This window comes from Hippopotamus amphibius, chromosome 5, assembly GCF_030028045.1.
Source record: "Hippopotamus amphibius kiboko isolate mHipAmp2 chromosome 5, mHipAmp2.hap2, whole genome shotgun sequence".
Lineage (NCBI taxonomy): Eukaryota > Metazoa > Chordata > Mammalia > Artiodactyla > Hippopotamidae > Hippopotamus > Hippopotamus amphibius.
The window spans coordinates 2,884,154-2,904,471 of NC_080190.1; the positions used below are offsets into that span (position 1 = coordinate 2,884,154).

Below are 20,318 nucleotides of genomic sequence, written 5' to 3' on the forward strand. Positions count from 1 at the left end.
ACGTTTTCATTTCTGCCAGATAGATGCCCCCGACTGGGATGACTGGTTCCAATGGTAAATTTATGTTTAACTTTTTAGAAACTGCCAAACTGTGTGCAGAAGTGGCGGCGGCATGTTGCACCCACGCTGGCATCCCGTGAGGGTTCTGCTTTGTCTCCGTCCTCGTGGTGTCTGTCGTTTTGATTATGGTCATTCTAGTATATGTGACGTGAGCTATTCACGGTCGTGTAAATTTGCATTTCCCTAATGATGCGTGGTGTTGAACACCTTTTTATGTGCTTATTAATCATTCATATCTTTTTTGGTGGACTGTCTATTTAGATTATTTGCCCATTAAGGGAATTAGCTTTATTTATGTATAATTTTAAATGGGTTTCTGGACCCAGTTCCAATGTGGGGGGGGGGGGGGACGCGCGGGGCAGGGGGGAGGCTTTCCCACAGCAATTCTTGGACACTAGCAGGATGTCCAAGAATTCAACTCAGTCCTGACCCTACCTGCTCAGAGATAGCGTCAGATCCCGCAGGTAAAGGGCTTGGTCCCCCAAGGCCACCCTCCACTCCAGACACCCATCAAAACCTCAGGTTGTTACCAGCTGGCTATAAATTAGAGGTTCCCAGACCCCCTCCTTAGACTCGATTAATTTCCTAGAACAGCTCCCAAAACTTGGGAAGCTGTTTCCTCCCTAGGTTACCCACTTATTGTAAAGGGGTGTTGAAGGGTGTGAATCGACAGCCAGATGGAGACACACAGGACGGGCTCCTGAACAAAGGAGGCTCTGTCTTCCCGGAGCCTGGGGCCCGCACACTGGCACCTGGAGGGTCTCCCAGCCGTTCCCTGGGCTTTTATGGCGGCTTCATTATGCAGGTGTGGTTGACCAGTGGCCATTGGTGATTCAGCCTCCATCCCCTCTCCCCTCCCTGGAAATCAGAAATCAATCGGAAATCGGGGTGGGACTGAAAGTTCCAGCCATCTAGAACTCTTGGTTGGTTCCTCGGGCCACCAGTCTCCCCACCCCCACCCCCCAGGTGCTTTTCAAAAGCATAAACCCGTGCCAGGTGGAAAGGGGCTTCTTCTGAATAACAGGACACCCATTTCACCTTTGTGGCTCCGGAGAGATTTCAGGAACTGAGGACTAGAGACCACGTATTACGTATGACGACAGAAGATACTCCCATTGCTCCGGTCACTTGGGAAATTCCAAGGGTTTTGGGAGCTGTGATCCAGGAACTGCGGACTAAGACCAAATATATCTAAAAAATACATTTTAGTCACCTGAATGACCATATATGTATTTCTTATAAATCACAGTATTGTAAATTTATATACCATAAAGTTCACTCCGTTAAAGTGCACAGATCAGTGGTTTTAGCGTATCTACAGAGCCATGTAGACGTCCTCATAATCTAATTTCAGAACATTTTCACAATCCCCCCCCCGCCCCCCGAAGAAACCTGGTACCCATTAGCACCTGCTCCCATTCCCCTCCTCCAGCTCTAAGCCACTGCCGTCTTACTTCCTGTCTCTGTTGATTTGCCTGTTCTGGCCAGTTCATACAAACAGAATCACACGATATCTGGTCTCTTGTGACTGGCTTCTTTCACTTAGCGTACTAATGTTTTTGAGGTTCCTCCGTATTGAAGCATATATCAGTATTTTATTCCTTCTTGTTGCTAAATAATGTTACACTGTATGGAGAATACTACATTTTATTTAACCGTTTCTCAGTTGATGGACAGTCAAGTTGTTTGCACTCTGGGGATTTTATAAGCGATGCTGCTGTGAACATCCGTGTACAAGTTTCTGTGCGGACATGTGTTTGCATCTCTCTTGGGTGGATGCCTAGCTGTGAAATTGCTGCGTTATCAGGCAGCTCTGTGCTTCACATTTTGAGGAATCACCAAACTGTTTTGCAAAGCAGCTGCACCATTTAAATTCCCACCAGCAACAAATGGGGGTTCCATTTTCTCCACACCCTTGCCAGCACTTGTTTGGATTATAACCATCCTAGTGGGTGGGAAGTGGTATCGCATTGTGGTTTTGATTTGCATTTTCCTGGTGACTAATGATGTTGAACATCTTTTCATGTATTTATTGACGATATGTATATCTTTGTCGGCAGAATTGCTGTTTACATCCTGAGCCTGTTTAACAAAGTTGTGCTATTTGCCTTCTTGTTGAGTTGAAAGACTTCTTTATCTATTCTGGAGACAAGTCCTTTAACATGCATGTGGTCTGTAAACAGTTTTTGATATTGATGAAATCCAGTTTATCAGATTTTTTCTTTTATGAGTCATGCTTTTGGTGTCATATCTAAAAAAATCTTCGCCTAACCAGAGATCACAGAGATGTTCTCCTGTGCTCTCCTCTAAGAATGTAATGCTTTTAGCGCTTACATTTAGCCCTCTGATACATTTTGAGTTCATCTTTGTGTGCGGTGTTTGGCAGGGCCCTGAGTTTCTCTTTTTGCATGTGGATGAGTATGACGCCAGCACCGTTTCTTATAAAGACTCTCCTTTCTGCATTGAGTTGTCTTGGCACCCATGTCAGAAGTCAACTGACCATAAGTGGGGGGTTTATTCTGTTCCATCAATCTGTATGTGCATCCCTGTGCTGTGACCATGCTATCGTGATTACGGTGGCTTCATATTGAGTTTTGAAATATTTTTCACACATTATACTTGTCTTTAGTGCTGCTTTGTGTATGTTTCAGCCTTGCTTCCCCAGTTAGACTGAACGCACACTGAGCCCCAGACTTCAAGTTAGCCAAGATTTGTCGATTTCATCTTTTTCATCTACAAAATAGGAATAAAATTCTCTCCCCTTCCTGTGTCACAGGATTTTTGTTTGTTATTGAAATAAATGCGGAAACACTCCAAACTGTAGTTTTTTGTCATTGCAAGGAACGGTTACCGGGTTCCAGCTGTGGTAAGTAGATTTTTCATAATTTAGGTTTATAGTGTCCTTGGTAAATCATGCAAGCAAAGTGAATCCTGAGTCTAGAGTGTGTGTTCATGACTTTTAGTTTTAACTGGAACTGAAGTGTGGTCTTCTTGGCTCTCCTCCGCCCCTTCTCTAGGGCCCCGCTCTCTCTCCGCCCACGGCGACCTCAATAGTCTCCTCAACCAGCTGCCTTCTCTTTGCTGAGCTAGACTTGGTCCAGGGCGTGGCCGCAAGCCCGTGCCCAGAAAGGTGAGGAGCCCTCTACGGTCCACGTGACTGAAGTCCTAGGATGCCCTGATGCCATGGGGTTAAAGTAGGGACCTAGCTTCTGGTGTTTTCTGTTGTTCACTCTGTGCTGCAGAAAGCAACCCCCCCCCACAAGAGCGCATGGTTGTTCCAAATGACAGTGTCACCGAGAAGAAATCTCTGCTTGACAGAAACACGCTTTCTTTCTCAGCGACAGTCTGCAGCCCTTATTAATGCCGCCCGTCAATATGAATGGTCCTGTATCAGAGCCGATGGACGTCCACATCAGCTACTCCAGCAAGAGTGACTCTCTTCTCTATGATAGAGTCAAACTCTAAAACCTCACTCAGCAAACTTCCTGATAACTAGGACTCTGTTGATCAGCATCACACATTTATAATACAAATAATCTTTAGACTAAACTCCAGGAGTCAATAAAAATCCTTAGAACACCTTCAGAACGAAAGATGAGATTACGTGTGTGTGTGTGTGTGTGTGTGTGTGTGTGTGTGTGTAGAGAATTACCTTTAACTGCATTACCAACTTCTAATGGTTTACATTGTTACTCTAATTTAGAGCATACGTGCTTCACATATGTTAGCATATATATTATATATGTTTCAAGGGTTAAGAGCATGCCGCTTTCTTGCTGTGTTGATTCAAAAGAATGCACAGTGCCTTTCTGTCAAAGTGATCAAGGAAGGTGGCGCCTTTTTTCTTTATCCTCCATGTTCTTCTCAAGCTCAGAGTCGAGAAATGGGTTTCCAGAGGTGCCCCAGGTCTGGGTTTAGTCCCGGGCAGAGCTGGCCCTGGCCAGGCCGGGCTGGGCTGTGCTCTGCGTGCTCTCTGACACTGGCTCACCTGTGTGTGCTGGGTGCATCAGGAAAATAGCTCTAATCCAGTTTCTACGAACCAGGGCTTTGAACTCCCATTTCTGCCAAATTGTCAGACCTTTACCGCCATCTCCAGTCCACCCCACTCATCAAGCACACTGGGGCCCCATCACTTCCAATAAAGGAACAAGTCCCAGTGGCAAAGGTATGACCGCCTCCTCGTGGAGGGGAGCCTGTCTTACCCAGACCTGCCAGCTGTGTGTGCCATCATCGTGGGGACACGAGACACGTTTTACGTTTTCATTTACGCGTCTTACCAACCATGCTCCTGTTTCAGCTCCTCTCTGGTGAGGCTGCTGTTCGATAGATCCTCTTCAGTTATCAAGCAATGGTGGGGTCTTTGTGTGTACTCAGGATTTTAATTTTGTTTATACAGAGCAGGAGTCCTTTAGTTGGGTGGTAAATCTTCGTCTGCCTTTGTGAAGGCTGACAGAGCCTCTCTCGAAGGGAGTGAAAGAGCGAACTGTGCAGCACAAGCATCCCGGCGTTCAATGCCTCTGCAGGCTTTGCTTTCCTCTGGCCCAGGCCAGTCCATGATAACTAGAATATTCGCCGAGTAAATGTATGGGTCAGTATCATATGCAGCCAGCTTTCAGTAATCCACAGGAAACAGCAGGAAACATGGATCATTTAATCCACTCACCTGGCCGAGGGCCACCAAGCAGGTAATCCCACATTCCCTAGAGGATCCCAACCCTCGCTGACCACCTCGGTACCAGTGTGGCTCCCCCTTTCCCCTGTCACGGGATGTGGGGACCCAACACTGCCACCTGAGCCACTCAGAAAGTGTCAGCTTGTCACCGCGGGTGATCACAGGTCTGCTGACCTTACTGTGGTAGGTGTTATTGGAGCCCACAGAGCAAGAGCTTAGAGTGCAATTCGAGAGTGTGTAGATTTCACCCAGAAACTATGGCTTCCGGCTCATGGTCATCCATCCACACCCCTTAGCTTTCCTTTTTGGCAAGTGATGTTACTCAGAAAGGAGCAAGGGAGGGAATATTATTGCTATTAACAGATTGCGATGTTACTGATGGAGGAAAGTTGCAACCTGTGTATAAAATGACATGCGTAGCATTGACATATATACACTACCAAACATAAAATAGATGGCTAGTGGAAAGCTACTGCATAGCACCGGGAGATCAGCTCGATGATTGGTGAGGACCTAGAGGGGTGGGTTAGGGAGGGTTGGAGGGAGGCTCAGGAGGGAGGGGATATGGGGATATATGTATAAACACAGCGGATTCACTTTGTTGTACAGCAGAAACTGGCACAACAGTGTAAAGCAATTATACGCCAATAAAGATCTGAAAAAAAAATGACATATGGCACATTTAGCATCTCCACTTCTTCCCTTTGCCTAGTTTTTTTTTTTTTTTTGGCCGAGCTGCGCAGCATGTGGGATCTTAGTTCCCTGACCAGGGATTGAACCTGCACCCCTGCGGTGGAAGCATGGAGTCTTAACCACTGGACCGCCAGGGAAGTCCTGCCCAGATTATTGGAAGTTGACAGTGAACCCCCTTTGCACATCATGCCCCTCTTTGCAGTGTAAAGCTTGAGCAGATCCTGCGTAACCAGAGTTCTAGGTCCTTGGTCTTGTCGTCTTCAGCAGTCTGACTCAGGTGAGATAGAAGGCTGCGTATTTCCAATCGTGAAGGCGATTCACGTGATCACGGCAGTATTTGGCAGTAAACTTGGAAATCAAATTTGACTTAACAAGAGTATGTAACAGAGCCTACAGTTAAATTTAGAAAAGAAGGACTCTCAGTAGGCAGCAGGAATGGGATGGTGCTTCCTGTGGAGGAGACAGGCGTTGGGGAGGGTGCCAGCCTCACATGGACCCTGATGACATGGTCGCTGGGACCCCTCAGCCAGCGGGGGTTTTTTCCTTGCAGACTTAGGACCAAGCTGTGGAGGTGGGGACAGTGCGCAGGAAGAATTTTGCATGGTTCGTTTTGAGAGGGATATTGACGAGTTGGACACTCTAGGGCAGGGTGACTAGAATAGGAAGATTCTGGAAGACATGGGATATGGGATAGTGAAAGACAGCAGGGAAGTTTTGTTGGAGAGAATAAGCCTCAGAAGTACATGAGAGCTGTCTTCACACATCGGAAAGGATTCTAATCTCATACACGTGTCACTGTTTATTTTATGTTGCTCCAGAGGGGAAAATTAGGATTAGTGGATTTGGGAAGGCAGTTTGGCTTATTACATCCCTCTTTCTAGAAGTGTGGTATACATGCCACCGTGGGTACGAGAGATGTTTATCTTCATTTTTAAAACTTTATTTCCAGATGGTTTTAGACTTATAGAAAGGTTGGGGAAAAAAAAAAAACCAGTATAGAGAATCGTCGTGTAAGTAGTGGCCCGCATGGTTCACATTGGTGCAGGACGATTAACCAAACTACAGACCTTATTCCAGTTCCACCTGTTTTCCCACTAACACCCTTGTTCCTGGATCTAATCCGGGACCCCACGTTGCACTTAGTCCTGTTATGTGCTTGGGACGCTTCCAGTCTGTGATGCTTCCTCAGCCTTTCCTGACTGTGGCACTTTTAAGGAGCAGTGGTCAGTTACTTTGCAGAAGAATGTCTCTCAGTTTGGCTTGTGCAGCGCTTTCTGTGATGAGGTTGAGGTTGTGCATTCTTTTGGCACGAATATCACAGAGGTGACCTTAGCTTTCTTAGTGCATCACACCAGCGGTCGGTGATGTCAGGACGTCTCATTACTGGTGATGTTAACCTTGTCTCTGGATGGAGGTAGTTTCATCCCCTGTAAATTTACTGGTTTTCCCTTTGGAATTAATAAACACCCTGGGGGAGATACTTTGAGACTGTGCGATATCCTATTTATCCTTAAAGCTTTGCCTCCTGATTGAGCATCATTTTAGTAAATCTTGCCTGAAATATGTTTCACGGTGGTATTGACTTAATGATGATTTTGTCTTTCCCGCATTCATTTTACACTCATTAATTAGAATTCATCTGCAAGGAAGAACTATCCTTTCTCCCCCAGTTCTTCAGTTATTTATGTTTTGGCTTCCCTCACGGGTATTTATTCTGTGGGTTATGATCCACTGCTATTGTTATGTATTTTATTGCTTGAGCTGTTTCAGCTTTGGCCACTAGGAACTCCTTCAGGTTGGTGCTACTTCTTTTTGATGTGCCCTTGTCCTTTAAAACAAAGACCAAAAAGCAAAAAAAACCTCTTTCTTATGTTGGGTGCCACAAAATGTTTAAGGCTCTTCTTACACTTCCCTGCTCCATCCTTGAATCAGCCACTTTCCACGGAGCCCAGATTCCTTTAATGGGAGAATGGTATTTAGAAACCATGTAGGGGCTAGAGGTAGTCTTGCTGGTAGGAGGCCATTGTTCTCAGCAGACGTAGCTAGGAAATGTGTACGTTATAAAATAATACGTGTAGGTAAATGTATATATGTTTGTATTTACATATATATACACACACATCTGTGTATATTTCTATATATCTATCTGGATGTGTATTAAAAACTGCACTCATACGAATAATTCCATTTCTAATCCAGCACCCCTGGGTTCACTGTAGCCTTCTCCCTTTCTTTATTTGTAACATTTCTTCAACAGTAGAAACCTGGCTCTTACAGTATATTTACTTATTTATTCAATCCTAGTCTGCCAATAAAGTAGTTTCAAAACTGGTAACCCTCACAGATTTACTAACTAGAGTCAGTGTTTGCGTACAGCCTCTTTACTTTAAAAGAGGTACTTTTATAGACATGGCCTGTTTACGTTTCTCTTTCTCCTTGATGTTCTGCAATTACATTGTGATATGTCTGGAGGTAGGTTCTTTTTTGTCAATCCTGTGTGGTGTTTGGTTGGATTTTCAAATCTAATTCATTTCCGGCCTTGATTCTGGAGAATTCTGTCGTTAGTTCACACATTGCTTCCCCATCACTTATTTATTTTCACCCTCCGATTATGGAGGAGGTGTGTATGTTGGATCCTCTCAATCTGCCTTTGTTCTCCTTTACTGGTTTTCATAGTTTTTTGTGTCTGTGACTCTCTGTGCTGCAGTCCAGGTAGTTTTTTTGGTTCTGTCTCATAGTTGATTATTTTTCATCAGTGACTCACTATTTAGTCATCTTTTGAGTTTTTCCATAGCTATACTTTTCATTTCCGTAGTTTCTAATTGGCTCTTTTTGTCTGTCATCAGCCTTTGAAGTGTCTAGTCACAGTAGTGTTTTCCAGGGTTCCTCGGGATGCTTCTGTCCTCCAGGGCTGTGTTTTTCTTCTGTAATACAGTCGGTTTGTTATTCTTTGTGTTCCATTTGGGTCCCCTCTCCCTGACATCCTGGTTGATTTAAATTTCGAACGTATTTTTTGGGCACATGAAACGTTGCTATGGTTCTGAGACTCACAGCTACCCAAGAACAAGCTCAGTGGGCTGGGGCCCCTTCCTCACGGCTGGTACCAGCCCCCCTCTGGCCAAGCCTTTCCCACCCACTCTCTTTAGCTGCTGATATATCCTCCCTGTATTACTCTTGCACACGTGAGCAGAGAGGTGCATACTTTCTTGTGTCCCCTTCTTTCTTATGTGAAGGATAGCGGATTACAGATATTCTTTTGCACTTTGTCTTTTTACTGTACACTCACTGTATCATGGAAATCACTGTCAGCCCGAGACCTTCCTCCTCGTCTTCACTGCTCTGTGGTGCTCCACTGCATGGAGGTACCACGCTTATCCCACTGCTCTCCATTTAGGTTGTTTCCAGTATCTTACACTTTAACCAGTGCTGCAGTGAATAACCTTGTGCAGTTTTTACTTTTCACAGCGTTGTCGGTGTGCCTGGAGGGTAGATTCCTAGAGGTGTAGTTTCTGAGTTAAAAAATGTGTATGAACTTTGTTACCTATCACCAAATTTCCCTGCAGAATTTGCATTCCCATCAGCAGTGTGTAGGAGGTGCCTGTTTCCCACAGTCTCACCAACAGAGGCAGCATCACACTTTAAAAGTTTTGCCAGCCTGGTAGATGACAGTGGTGTCTAGATACTGTCTTAATTTGCAGTTCTGTAAACATAAGTGAGTTTGAGCTTTTCCCGTGTTTGGAGGCCATTTTTATAACATCCTTCATCAGTTGTCTGTTCATGTCTTTTTTTCCTATTTCTCTCTTGGGTTTCTGGTTCTTTGTCCCACAATTTTTTTTTTTTTTTTTAAAGAGTTGTGAGTTGAGTTTATTTGGGGCAAAATTAGGACTGCAACCCGGGAGACAGCATCCCAGATAGCTCTAGGAAACTGTTCCCGTCCCACAATTTTTATGAGAGTTTCATATACTAGGGTTATTAGCTCTTCTCTTATGGTGTCTGCTGCAGATATTTTCCTCCAACTTTGTAGTTATCTCTTTACTTTGTTTAGGGTTTTGTTTTGTTTTGCCCTGCAGACATTTTTATTTTTATATAGTCAAATTTATCAATTTTCATTTTGCTGCTCTGGGTTTTGAGTCACAGTTAGAAGGTCTTTCCCTACCCTGAGGTTTAAGAAGCATCTATTTGCATTTTCTTCTAGGAGTTATAGTTTCATTGTTTTACATTTAGCTCCCTAATCCATTTGAGGTTTATTTTTGTATATGGTGTGAGATAACAGATTGTATTTTATCTTTTTCCAAATGGCCGCCCGGGTGTCCCAACTCCACGTATTAAAGAGTCCATCTTTATCCCGCTGGCTTGCGAGGCCAGATTTCCATATGCATTCAGGTTTATTTCTGGACTTATGTCCCATTGGTCTGTTTGTCTGTTTATCACCAGTACTACCCTTTTATTTTTTTATTGAAGTATAGTTGATATACAATATTGTGTTAGTTTCAGGTATACAGCATAGGGAAGTTTTTTTTTTTTTTTTTTTTTTTCAGATTATATTCCTTTATAGGTTATTACAAGATACTGGGTGTAATTCCCTGTGCTGTATATGTGTGTGTGTGTGTGTGTGTGTGTGTGTATAGAGAGAGAGTGAATCCTTGTTGCTTATCTATTTTATGTATAGTAGTTTGTATCTGTTAATCCAATACTCCTAATTTGTCCCTCCCACCCCTTCCCTTTGGTAACCACAAATTTGTTTTCTTCGAGTCTGTTTCTGTTTTGTATATATATTCATTTGTAGTATTTTTTAGGTTCCACATATAAGTGAGATCATATGGTATTTGTCTTTGACTTACTTCACTAAGCATAATGTTCTCTAGGTCTAGCCTACAAATGACAATACTTCATTATTTTTTTATGGCTGAGTAATATTCCATCGTGTATATATACTACATCTTCTTAAGTCAGTCATCTGTTGATGGGCACTTGACTTGCTTCCATGTCTTGGCAATTGTAAATGTGGTGCTGTGAACATTGAGGTGCATGTATCTTTTTGAATTTAAGTTTTCATTTTTTCCAGATATAAACGCATGAGTGGAATTGCTGGTCATATGGTAGTTCTCTTTTTATTTTTTAAGGAACCTCCATAGTGTTTTCCATAGTGGCTGCACAAATTTACTTTCCTACCAACAGTGCAGGAGGGTTCCCTTTCCTCTGCACCCTCTCCAGCATTTGTTGTTTGTAGGCCTTTTGGTATTGACCCTCCTGTAACTATGTTGGGTGACGTAATTCCCCGGGGACAGTGGTGAACAGAGGTGGAGGCTGGGCATTCTTGCCTTGTTCCTGATCTTAGTGGAAATACTGCTAGTCTTTCCCCAGTAAATAAGATACTGGCTTTAGGATTAAGGTATGTATAGTTTTTCATGTTAAGAATATAACACTTGGGACTCCCTAGGTGGTGCAGTAGATAAGAATCCGCCTGCCAATGCAGGGGGCACGGGGTCGATCCCTGCCCCAGGAAGATCCCACATGCCTCGGAGCAGCTAAGCCCGTGAGCCACAAGTGTTGAGCCCATGTACCGCAACTACTGAAGCCCACATGCCTAGAGCCAGTGCTCCACAACAAGTAAGGCCACCACAGTGCGGAGCCCGTGCACACAATGAAGAGTAGCCCCCCCCACCCCCGCTTGCTGCAACTAGAGAAAGCCCGTGTGCAGCAGTGAAGACCCAGCGCAGCCAATAAATAAGTAAATTAATTAATTAAAAAAAAAAGACTCCACACTCCCAATACAGGGGGCCCAGGTTTGATCCCTGGTTAGGGAACTAGGTCCTGCATGCCACAACTAAGATCCAGCATGCCAAATAAATATTTTTTTTTTTAAAAATAATATAACACTCAATCCCTATTTTCTTTAGTTTTTATAAAGGGGTTTTTAATTTTGTCAAAGGATTTTTCAGCGTCCATGGAGATAACATTATTTCCTTAGCTTTATGAATACAGTAACTGATATTAATGGATTTCCTAATACTGAACCAACTTTCATTTCTAGAAAAATATTCTACTTGTTCATGATATGTGATTGCTTAATGTGATATCGGATTCTACTTGTTAATATTTTATGTACTATTTTTGCATTGATATTCGTGAGCAATACTGGTCTGCAGCTTTCTTCCTTTGTTCTTCTCATCTGATTTATCAGAGTTGTACATGCATGCTTCACGAAAGGAGTTGGGAAGTCTCCTTCCCTCTTGGTGCTCTGGAATAATTTCTGTGTAGCGCATTGGAACGATCTGACCTTTGAAAGTCTGGTGGAATTCCCCTGTGGCACTGGCTGGTCCTGGTGCTTCTTGTGGGGTACTTGCTTACAACCCTTTCTGTTTTTCCCTTCTGCAACAGTCTCCTGTTTAAGCTTCCTGTCTCTGATGGGGTCAGTTTTTGTCCTCTGAATTTTCTTGGGAAGTTATCCATTTCATCTATATTTTCAAATTCATTTGCATAGAGGTCTGCAAAATAGTCTCTTATGATTTTTTAAAATTTCTCCTGTTTCATTGTTTATTTCCCTTGTGTCATTTCTTATTTTCTGTGTTTGTGCTTTCTCCCTTTTTTTTCTTAGTTAAGTTAGTCAGTGGATTGTCTGTTTTGTTAATTCCTCCCCCTCCACCCTCACATCCCCAGGATTTAGATCTGCTGTTTTTCATTGGAAAAACCTCTACTTCATCAATCAGCTTTTCCTTCCATTATTTCCTTCCTTGTGTTTCTTGTGGGATACTGTGGTGTTCTTTTTCTAGTTTTTATGAGCTGAGATTCATTAATTCATTAATTTTATTCTTTCATTTTTATTGATAAAGTGTTAGTATAATGAATTTTTCTCTAATAACTGCTTTAAATCCATTCCATAGATTCTGATAGGTAGTGTTTTCCTTGTGATTATTTTTAAAATTCTGTGCTTTCAGTTTATATTTCCTCTTTTACCTGGAAGTCAATGATCAGGTTTTAAAACATCTAAGTGGACATGCCTTCCTGTTTTTTGTTTTTGTTAATAATGTATAGTTTTATTGCGTTGTGACCAGAAAGTGTTGTTTTCAGTTTTCCTCATGGAAATTATTGATGTTTCCTTTATGACCTAGTATACGATCAGTTGTTGTGAATGTGCTGTAGGTTCTTGAGAAGAATGTGATTCTCTATTATCAGGGTATGAAGTTCAGTATACATCCATAAGATCTACTTTGTTTGGGAGCACTGTTTAGGTTGTCTGTCTTATTATTTGCACCTTGCCCTGCCTCGTACTGAGGGTGGTGTATTAAATCTCCTACGATTCACATGTCTCTGTGTCCGTGTGTCTCTGTATGATCTTGGCTTCATAAAGGTGGTGGTGATATTGTTTGGCGCATGAGCATTGTGTCTTCATTGTGAACTCTGGCTTTAGCATTAACTACGTCCTCTGCTGCGTTTAGTGCTTTGGGGCTTGAAATCTCCTTGGTCTGTTCCTGCTTCCTCTTTTCGTTTGCTAGTATATGTTTGTCCATTCTTTTCATTTTTAGCCTTTCAAAATCACTTTATTTTAGGTGTGCCTCATATACAGCATATACTTGGGTCTTATTCTGTGAACCAAATTTAAAACCTTTTTTTTTTAAATAGGTGAGTTAAGCTAATGAATATTTGACGTGACTGATTTATTTGCTTGCAACTCTGTCATAATATTTCATAATTATGTATATTTTCTTATATTTGCTATTTCTTTATGCAGTCTGTATTCTTTGCCTTTTTATTAAGATTTTTTATTTTGGTTTTAGGAGGATTTGTATTTTCTAGTGATTACTTTTGTACTTAAACCTATTTTAATGTCCTTAGTAATCGGTTTTATCATTTAACTCTTTGCTGTCTGATTTATCCATTTTTTTCCAGTATCCTTTAATATGCACCTGTCACTTATGCAATGTTGACCTGTACAGTCAGAATTTTTCCTCTTTCCCTCTCCCTTCGTCTCTCATATTTTAGTTGAATTATTTCTGCTTTGTCAGAGTATATAATATTTGCACATTAGTCTTTCAGCCTAATCCCTTTATTTTAAATTTAATCTCATCTGTACACCTAAATACTTTCAAATGCTTACGAAAATTCCTTATGCTGGAATTTTCCCAGTCATCACTTGGTGAGATAAAGCTTACCTTCATGTAGAATCCTCAAGAAGGGCTGATGGGTGTCGTATTCTCTAAATTCACATATATTGAAACTCTTTTTCTGTAATCTTGATGTTTAAAGGACAGCTTGCTGGATTTAAAATTCTTGGTTCATATTTTCTATCATTGAGTTTTAAAAGAATGTTTCTCCATTGTCGTCCTACTCGTATGTTGGTTTTGAAAAGCCAGATGCCAGTCCAGTTCCCTTGCACGTTCACTGATCTGCGTGCCCATGGGCCTTGAGGGTTTTATCTTAATCTTTGAAATCTCCTAGTTTTGTTAGGATATATCTCAGTGTTGATCATTCTGGGTTAATTTTCCCAGGTACCCTGTGAGCCTTTTCATTTTATGATTCAGTCATTTTTCTGTTTCTGGGAAGTTTTCTCAGATTATAGCTTTAACGTTAGCTTTGCTCTATTATTTTGTTTTCCTCTTTTCGGAACTCTGATTTATGAATGTTATTCCCTCTGTCTTCCACTCCTGCTGCTTCCTTTCTTACCCTTTTTTTCCCTTTATGTTGTTTTCCTTCTCTTGGTTGTGCTCCTGTCCGTCTTTGCCGGATTTTATTAATTTTCACTTGAATTTATTCTCCGTAGTGCATTTTATAATTTATTCCTCATTTGAGATAATTGTGTTTTTTCCTTCCATTACTTGTCTGATCTCACTCAAGTCTCTCTTGGTTTCTCCATGTTTTTGTCCCTTTCTGTTTTTACATCCTGCATTTCTAATTCAAGGTGGCTTTTCGTATCCTCAAATGTTTGTTTAATTATGTTTTTAGAGTGTTTGAATTACAACCTTCTTTTGATTCCTGGTTGTTTTTCAGCAGGAATTTTTATGTTATTGGGTGTTTGTAAAGATTGCTGGTCTAAAGGCAGCTCTGCTGTTAATTTGGCGGAGTCCAGGTGTAGCAGGTGTCTGTCTGTTTTGGTGACGGACAGGGGAGGGTGTGAGTCTCCTGATATTATGGTCCTCCTTACTTGTAGGACCCTAAACTTTCTCTGTTACTCCTTCTCATCTTCATCACCCTGCACGCAAGGGGCACTCTCCCCCGCTCTCTTGCCTGTTTCCCTCCCAGGAGCTGTGAGTTTGGAGAAGAGCTGGTTTAAATGGCATCTGTCTGTTTCCATGGTGTGGAGTTTGGAGCCCCTGCCCCAAGTCCATGCTCCGGGGCTCAGGCTCCTCCTGGCTGCTGTATGTAGGCGGGCTTTCTGGGGGCACATCACTCGCACCGCACCCTCGCTGGTGTCTTCCCTCCATCCGGCTCACAGCTTCCCCTTCTGCCCTTGCTCAGCTCAGGGCTGCATCAGGGGGTGTGGGCTGGAGCAGAGGGGACCCTGCACTGGGGTTTGGTGACTTTTCTTTCTCACTGGCCGTATTCTCAGATGTCAGCATTCTCCAACTTCAGGTTGTGCGCGGGGTGTGGTTCGATGCAGAAGTGACTGTGACCTTTCTATATTTCTTGGTGTTCAGGAAGAACTTTGGCGGGGGAGTGGTGACTGTGCCTCTGCCCTTGTCTCAGCCGCCTGGAGTCCGCACTTTTTTTTACCCCAGGGCATTATTCTCAGTGGTTTAAGGGGCTTAGAGGTCAACGTTTTCCGTTTTCATCCTCGGGTACCTGTTTTAAGGCATGTTAGGGAAGAGTAAAACTAGCATGATAGAAGGTTCTAAACCCATGATAGAGGGTTTCTGTATTAGGTAAATCCATTAAGTAAAGGAAGCCAATTTAGAAAATAATAAATAACAGGACAGATAATGAGCAGATTTGGCACAAATCATGCCAGTGACTGAAGGTGGGGTGGGGCCGCCCGTGTACCAGGTTGTTCTCTGACTCGGGCGGGAGCTGTCCACCAGTGGGGCCACCCACTGGCCCAGAGACCCAGGACAGAGCAGTGGTGCCAGCAAAGGGTGGTCCCCCCACCCCTCCCGCCTCTCAGCTCTGTGTCACTGAAGTCATTGCTACCCCACAAAGCACTGGAGGACTGCGTTTGTAATTCATCTCTAGTTCACGGGGAGGCAGGAGCCAAATGCTGACTTTCCCAGAGGTTGTCAGTGATGGGCTGGGTGTGCAGCTTTTGAAACAAAATTAGTTTACTCTTCAGTGTCAGGAAGACAGGAATTATCTACGTGTGAATTATTCATACTGTATTAAGAAAGGATGTAACTTGATACCAGGCAAAATGTATTGAAGTGTATGACCAGTTTCTTGAACAAAATTTATAGGTTTTGTACATTTTCAGTATCAATAAGCCAGTCACAATAGTTTATTACAAGAGTTTCGGCCAAAATTGTTTAAAATGACTATTTTAAATCTGTAAAGCTAAGTAACTACCAGACAATGCTAGAAATAACGAGGTTAAGTGTCATTGATGGTGGTTATTCCCGAAAGATAACGTTTAAAGTCATCTCCTCAAACGTCCTATAAACTTTCCCAGCTCTACAGGGGTCTGTGTTTGCAGCTGAGGTTCTCAGAAAGCAAATTCGGTTAGAGTGTTGTGTGCTTTACGAGGCCATGTCAAGTGAGATTTTGTGTGTTGCAGAAACGGGCATGCAGGAGATTAGAAGCCGCAGCTCAGGAGCGGGGCTGCCCCCAGGTGAAGGCACACGTCCCAGCATCGTGGGGCAGCGAGGAGCCTGAGTCACTGGACACCCAGCCCAGAGGCCACCTCCCCGCGCTGAGGGCAGACGGCAGCCAGGGACGACCAGGTGTGGGGGTAGGTTCCTGCTTCCACCAAACCAGCCTTTAAACGTCTGATGAGACGTGTAAATGACCCCTGTTCTGACTCATCTGCGGCTGTGATTTATTCAATAGGTTCCTCGGGACGGTGGAAGGAGCTGGGCCCAGCCTTGCCCAAGGTGCATTGCGGGGGAGTCTGTAAGTGTATTAACCTTCTTGCCGGGACATCACAGATAGGCTGGTCCTTAAATATTAGATCCATAAAGCAAAGTTCATAAAAGGAGCCATTACGTTTCTGAGGCGTGCGGGATGTAAGTAAAAAGGTGCAGATTGATTTAAGCTTTTCTTAGCTTTCTACCCGGCTGCAAACTAATTTGTTTCCAGCTTCAGATTGGAACTAGAAATTGAATATACATTTTAAATTCTTTCTAAAAACGGGGTTCAAGGAAGGGAACCGGTCTCTGGATATGGTTAACATAGAGATTATTTGAGGACATCTTAGAGAAAAGCCCTAACCTCATTTACTTATCCAAATAGGAATCAATGTTTTTTCCTTTTCCCTCTTTAAGCTTTTCTTTCAAGTTGGCATAAACATCACATAAACCACAGATTTCAGAAGGAGAAGCACAGTATTCATACCATTAATTCAGAATAAAGGGAGGTCTTAATGGTGCTGGAGTCAGGTTCTCCGGCTCCTGTGCTGGGTAGAAAATCGTAATGTGTGCATTCGCGCCATGATGCCTTCGCTGCTAAGTTTGAACGTGTTCTGAAAAGAAGTTAATAGGTTTGAAACCTCTGTAATTCTTGCTGTTTTTTTTTATTTTAAATTTGCAGTCTTCATATTGCAATAAAATAGAATTGTGTTTAATATCCACATAGAAACCAGGAGTGTCTCTGTGAGTGTCTGTGTCTGTGAGTGTGTGTCTGTGTGAGTGTGTCTGTGTGTGAGTGTGTGTGTCTATGTGAGTGTGTCTGTGAGTGTGTGTGTGTCTGTGGGTGTGTGGGTGTCTATGTGAGTGTGTCTGTGAGTGTGTGTGTGTCTGTGGGTGTGTGGGTGTCTATGTGAGTGTGTCTGTGAGTGTGTGTGTGTATGTCTGTGAGTGTGTGTGTATGTCTTTGTGTGTCTGAGTGTGTGTGCCTGTGTCTGTGAGTATCTCTGAGTGTGTGTCTATATGAGTGTATCTGTGAGTGTGTCTGTGAGTGTGTGTGTGAGTGTGTGTGTGTCCGTGTGAGTGTGTCTGTGAGTGTGTCTGTGTGAGTGTGAGTGTGTCTGTGAGTGTGTCTATGTGTGTGTCTGTGTCTATGTGTGTCTGCGAGTGTGTGTCTATGTGAGTGTGTCTGTGTGTGTCTGTGTGTCTGAGTGTGTCTATATGAATGTGTCTGTGAGTGTGTGTCTATGAGTGTGTGTGAGTGTGTCTGTAGTGTGTCTGTGTGTGTGTGAGTGTGAAGGTCTGTGTGAGTCTGAGTGTGTGTGTCTGTGAGTGTGTGTGTGTCTGTGAGTGTGACTGTGTGTGTGTGTGAGTGTGTTTGTGTCTGTGAGTGTGTGTGTGTCTTTGTGAGTATTTTCAGGATCAGTCCCTGAAGATCTTTAGAGAAACGCATTTCTGTTTTTGACAGGCAAAAGATTGAGTCAGTAAACTTGGAATCGTCACTTGATGCATTGCAGACGATGGTTTTGTAGAGAGAGGCAATGATTCTGTTCTAAACCAAGGGCTAGAACTGAGTCCGTTATCACCCACGTGCCCCTCTGATTACATGCGGTCATTAGACAAGGGTGAAGACGAAGGTGGGTGGCAGACCGACCCCGTGACGATGTGCTTCTCTGCATCTTGTCCTCCACCCTCAGGAACGTTTCCGCAGGGTATGTTGCATTTTGTGGTGAAATCAAAGATCCAGCAACTTGAACTTCCTGTGTTTTGGTTGATTCGTTGTAACTGCCAGACGTGCCCTGGATTTGGGATGAACAGAACGCGCGCATTGTGGGTGGGTTGCTCTAATGCTGGTGACTGACTCGGAGCCTTCCTTGTTCTTATCCCACTTCCCTGGCACGTGTCTCTCAAACCCCAGCTGTTGGGCAAACAGTTGGGATGTAATATGGATCTCAGTGCTCGGAGAGGTTGTCTTCTGGCATGAACGGCTTAAAGAAAAAATTTGGCTCAAGCAACTGATTGGATCATTTAAGCTAATGTTCTGTTTGAACAACAGTACCTATTTGATTAGGGTTTTCCTTCCTTTGTAATTCCCCAAGCTTGCCTCCGTGTGTTTCCTAGGAGAGGAATCTGCGCACAGAAAACCTATATTGATATGTAAATATATCATTTTTTCGTTAATGCTCAATATTCTTTTCATCTAAATTTCAGAAAATGACTTTAAAAAATCAGTTTCCCTTTATTTGTAGTTATTCTCAATAAAATTTCACCCAGGCTTGGGTGCTTTAATATTTACACCTACTATTTCTAAAAGTCTTATGTAAATAAAGATTGAAATGTGAATTTGAAAAGCCGCACCTCTTGATATTTGAACAGACTATAGCTGCATATATCTTCTTTTTCTAATAATATGGCTAGTTTCTCTCTTAAGCTTTTAAAATAATAAGAAACTATTTTTGTATTCTAGAACATCAAAAGGCTCAGTGTTAAATAAAAAGCAAATAGTATTTTTAGAAATGCAAGATCCCAGGGAGAAGTGCTTAATGGTAAATCACCACTGGGCAGCAATTCCAAATTTCAGAAGACTTTATTAAACACACAGCTCCATTCACAAGTGCACCCCCGTTCACACACGAGCCCGCCTGTCCTGCCCATGGTTCCCGTAGCGGACCTGGGGTGGCAACCTTGGCTCAAGGAGAAGCAGCAGTTATGGGGGGAGTTTGTGTAGAAGCCCTAACGGGAAACTTACCTGTGCTTCTTGGCCTGTTTAGTGCTTCTCCCTGAGAACCTCCTTTGCATCCCAGTTCTCGGGTGTGTTTCTGACCTCAGCGGGGTATCAGCCAATCTCATCGGTTCTGCCGTGCATTCTCACGTGGTGTCTCTGCTTGATGCCTGAGTTCCTGTCCTCTTTCTCCCGCAAAGCTTTTCCTTGTTGTTATTGTGAGTCGTTGCAAGGGTTTCTTCCGCTGACTTTCTCAGACGCGTTTTCCAGGCTGGCACGTGAGACTCCTGTTTGGTCCATCCCAGCTCTCGTCATGGGATGGCTGTTTCAGTCCTTGCTGACAGTTTCTCAGGGTGATCACTGCTCAAGTTCAACTCCTAGTACAAATTATTATCTAGAAACAGCTTCTTTTCACCCCGAGTCACCCTGTGCATGTTACTGACAGCTGGGGCAAAGCCATCCCGATTCTTGTGGAGGGACTTGGTATTATGGCACTTGGGGTGTCTACCCTGCACCCCAGGGTGGGCTGCCCTCTCTGCTCTGCACCGTCCAAGCTGCAAGTCCAGGAGCAGAGCAATGGTCGTCCTCTCTAGCAGGCTCCTTTCCTCCCATGAGTGGCCCAGGGCCGGGCCACGCCTTGCAGCCGTCTTCCTTTCCCGGTCAGCTCAGCCTGCTTGGCACAGGGTCTGCAGTCGCCAAGTGTGCTGTGGAAATCACGCTCTTGGAAATTCTTCCCATTAAGTGAAACCTAGCGAGACTGTGAGAGGTCTCCACGATAACCAAGTGAAGATGCGTGAAAGGGGGTGCGTTAACAGGCAGAAAACTACAGGAAGAACAGAGTTAGGGTGTTCGCTGGGGAAAGGCGCTGTGTCCTCAGCGCCCCGTTTTCTGAGTGGCCCGTGGCCACTGATGCTCTACAGCTCCTCGGGGAGACTCAGTTGGGTGAGCGTGACTGTCACTTGTCTGTTTCCTCTCAGCGCCGCTCCCCGCGCCCTTCTCCCATGCATTTCCCGGGGCATGACTCCCTCCCCCTCCCTCCACCCGAGGCAGTCTCTCCGTCCCTCCCTCCAGGGTCCCAGCTCCTGCTGGGTGGCTCCTGGGCTCAGCCCAGGGAGGGTGGGGCTTCTCCTGGGGGAAAGTGTGCCTCCCTTCCCCTGTGTGACATCTCTTCTCCTCCATCGTT

At 43.7% G+C, this 20,318-nt stretch overlaps 1 protein-coding gene across 6 annotated transcripts in view; it reads left to right on the forward strand.

Annotated features, from left to right (window-relative positions):
• Positions 1-20,318, forward strand: part of C5H10orf143 (chromosome 5 C10orf143 homolog) — a 42,676-nt gene that overhangs the window by 12,276 nt on the left and 10,082 nt on the right. For 5 of the 6 annotated variants that reach the window (XM_057737566.1, XM_057737569.1, XM_057737571.1 and 2 more), the window contains 2 exons: positions 16,128-16,293; positions 16,400-16,462. In XM_057737566.1, the coding sequence (XP_057593549.1) occupies positions 16,128-16,293; positions 16,400-16,462 (229 nt within the window). Of the gene's footprint in view, positions 1-16,127; positions 16,302-16,399; positions 16,463-20,318 lie in introns of all 6 variants that reach the window. The other variant, XM_057737570.1, reaches the window with a different exon arrangement.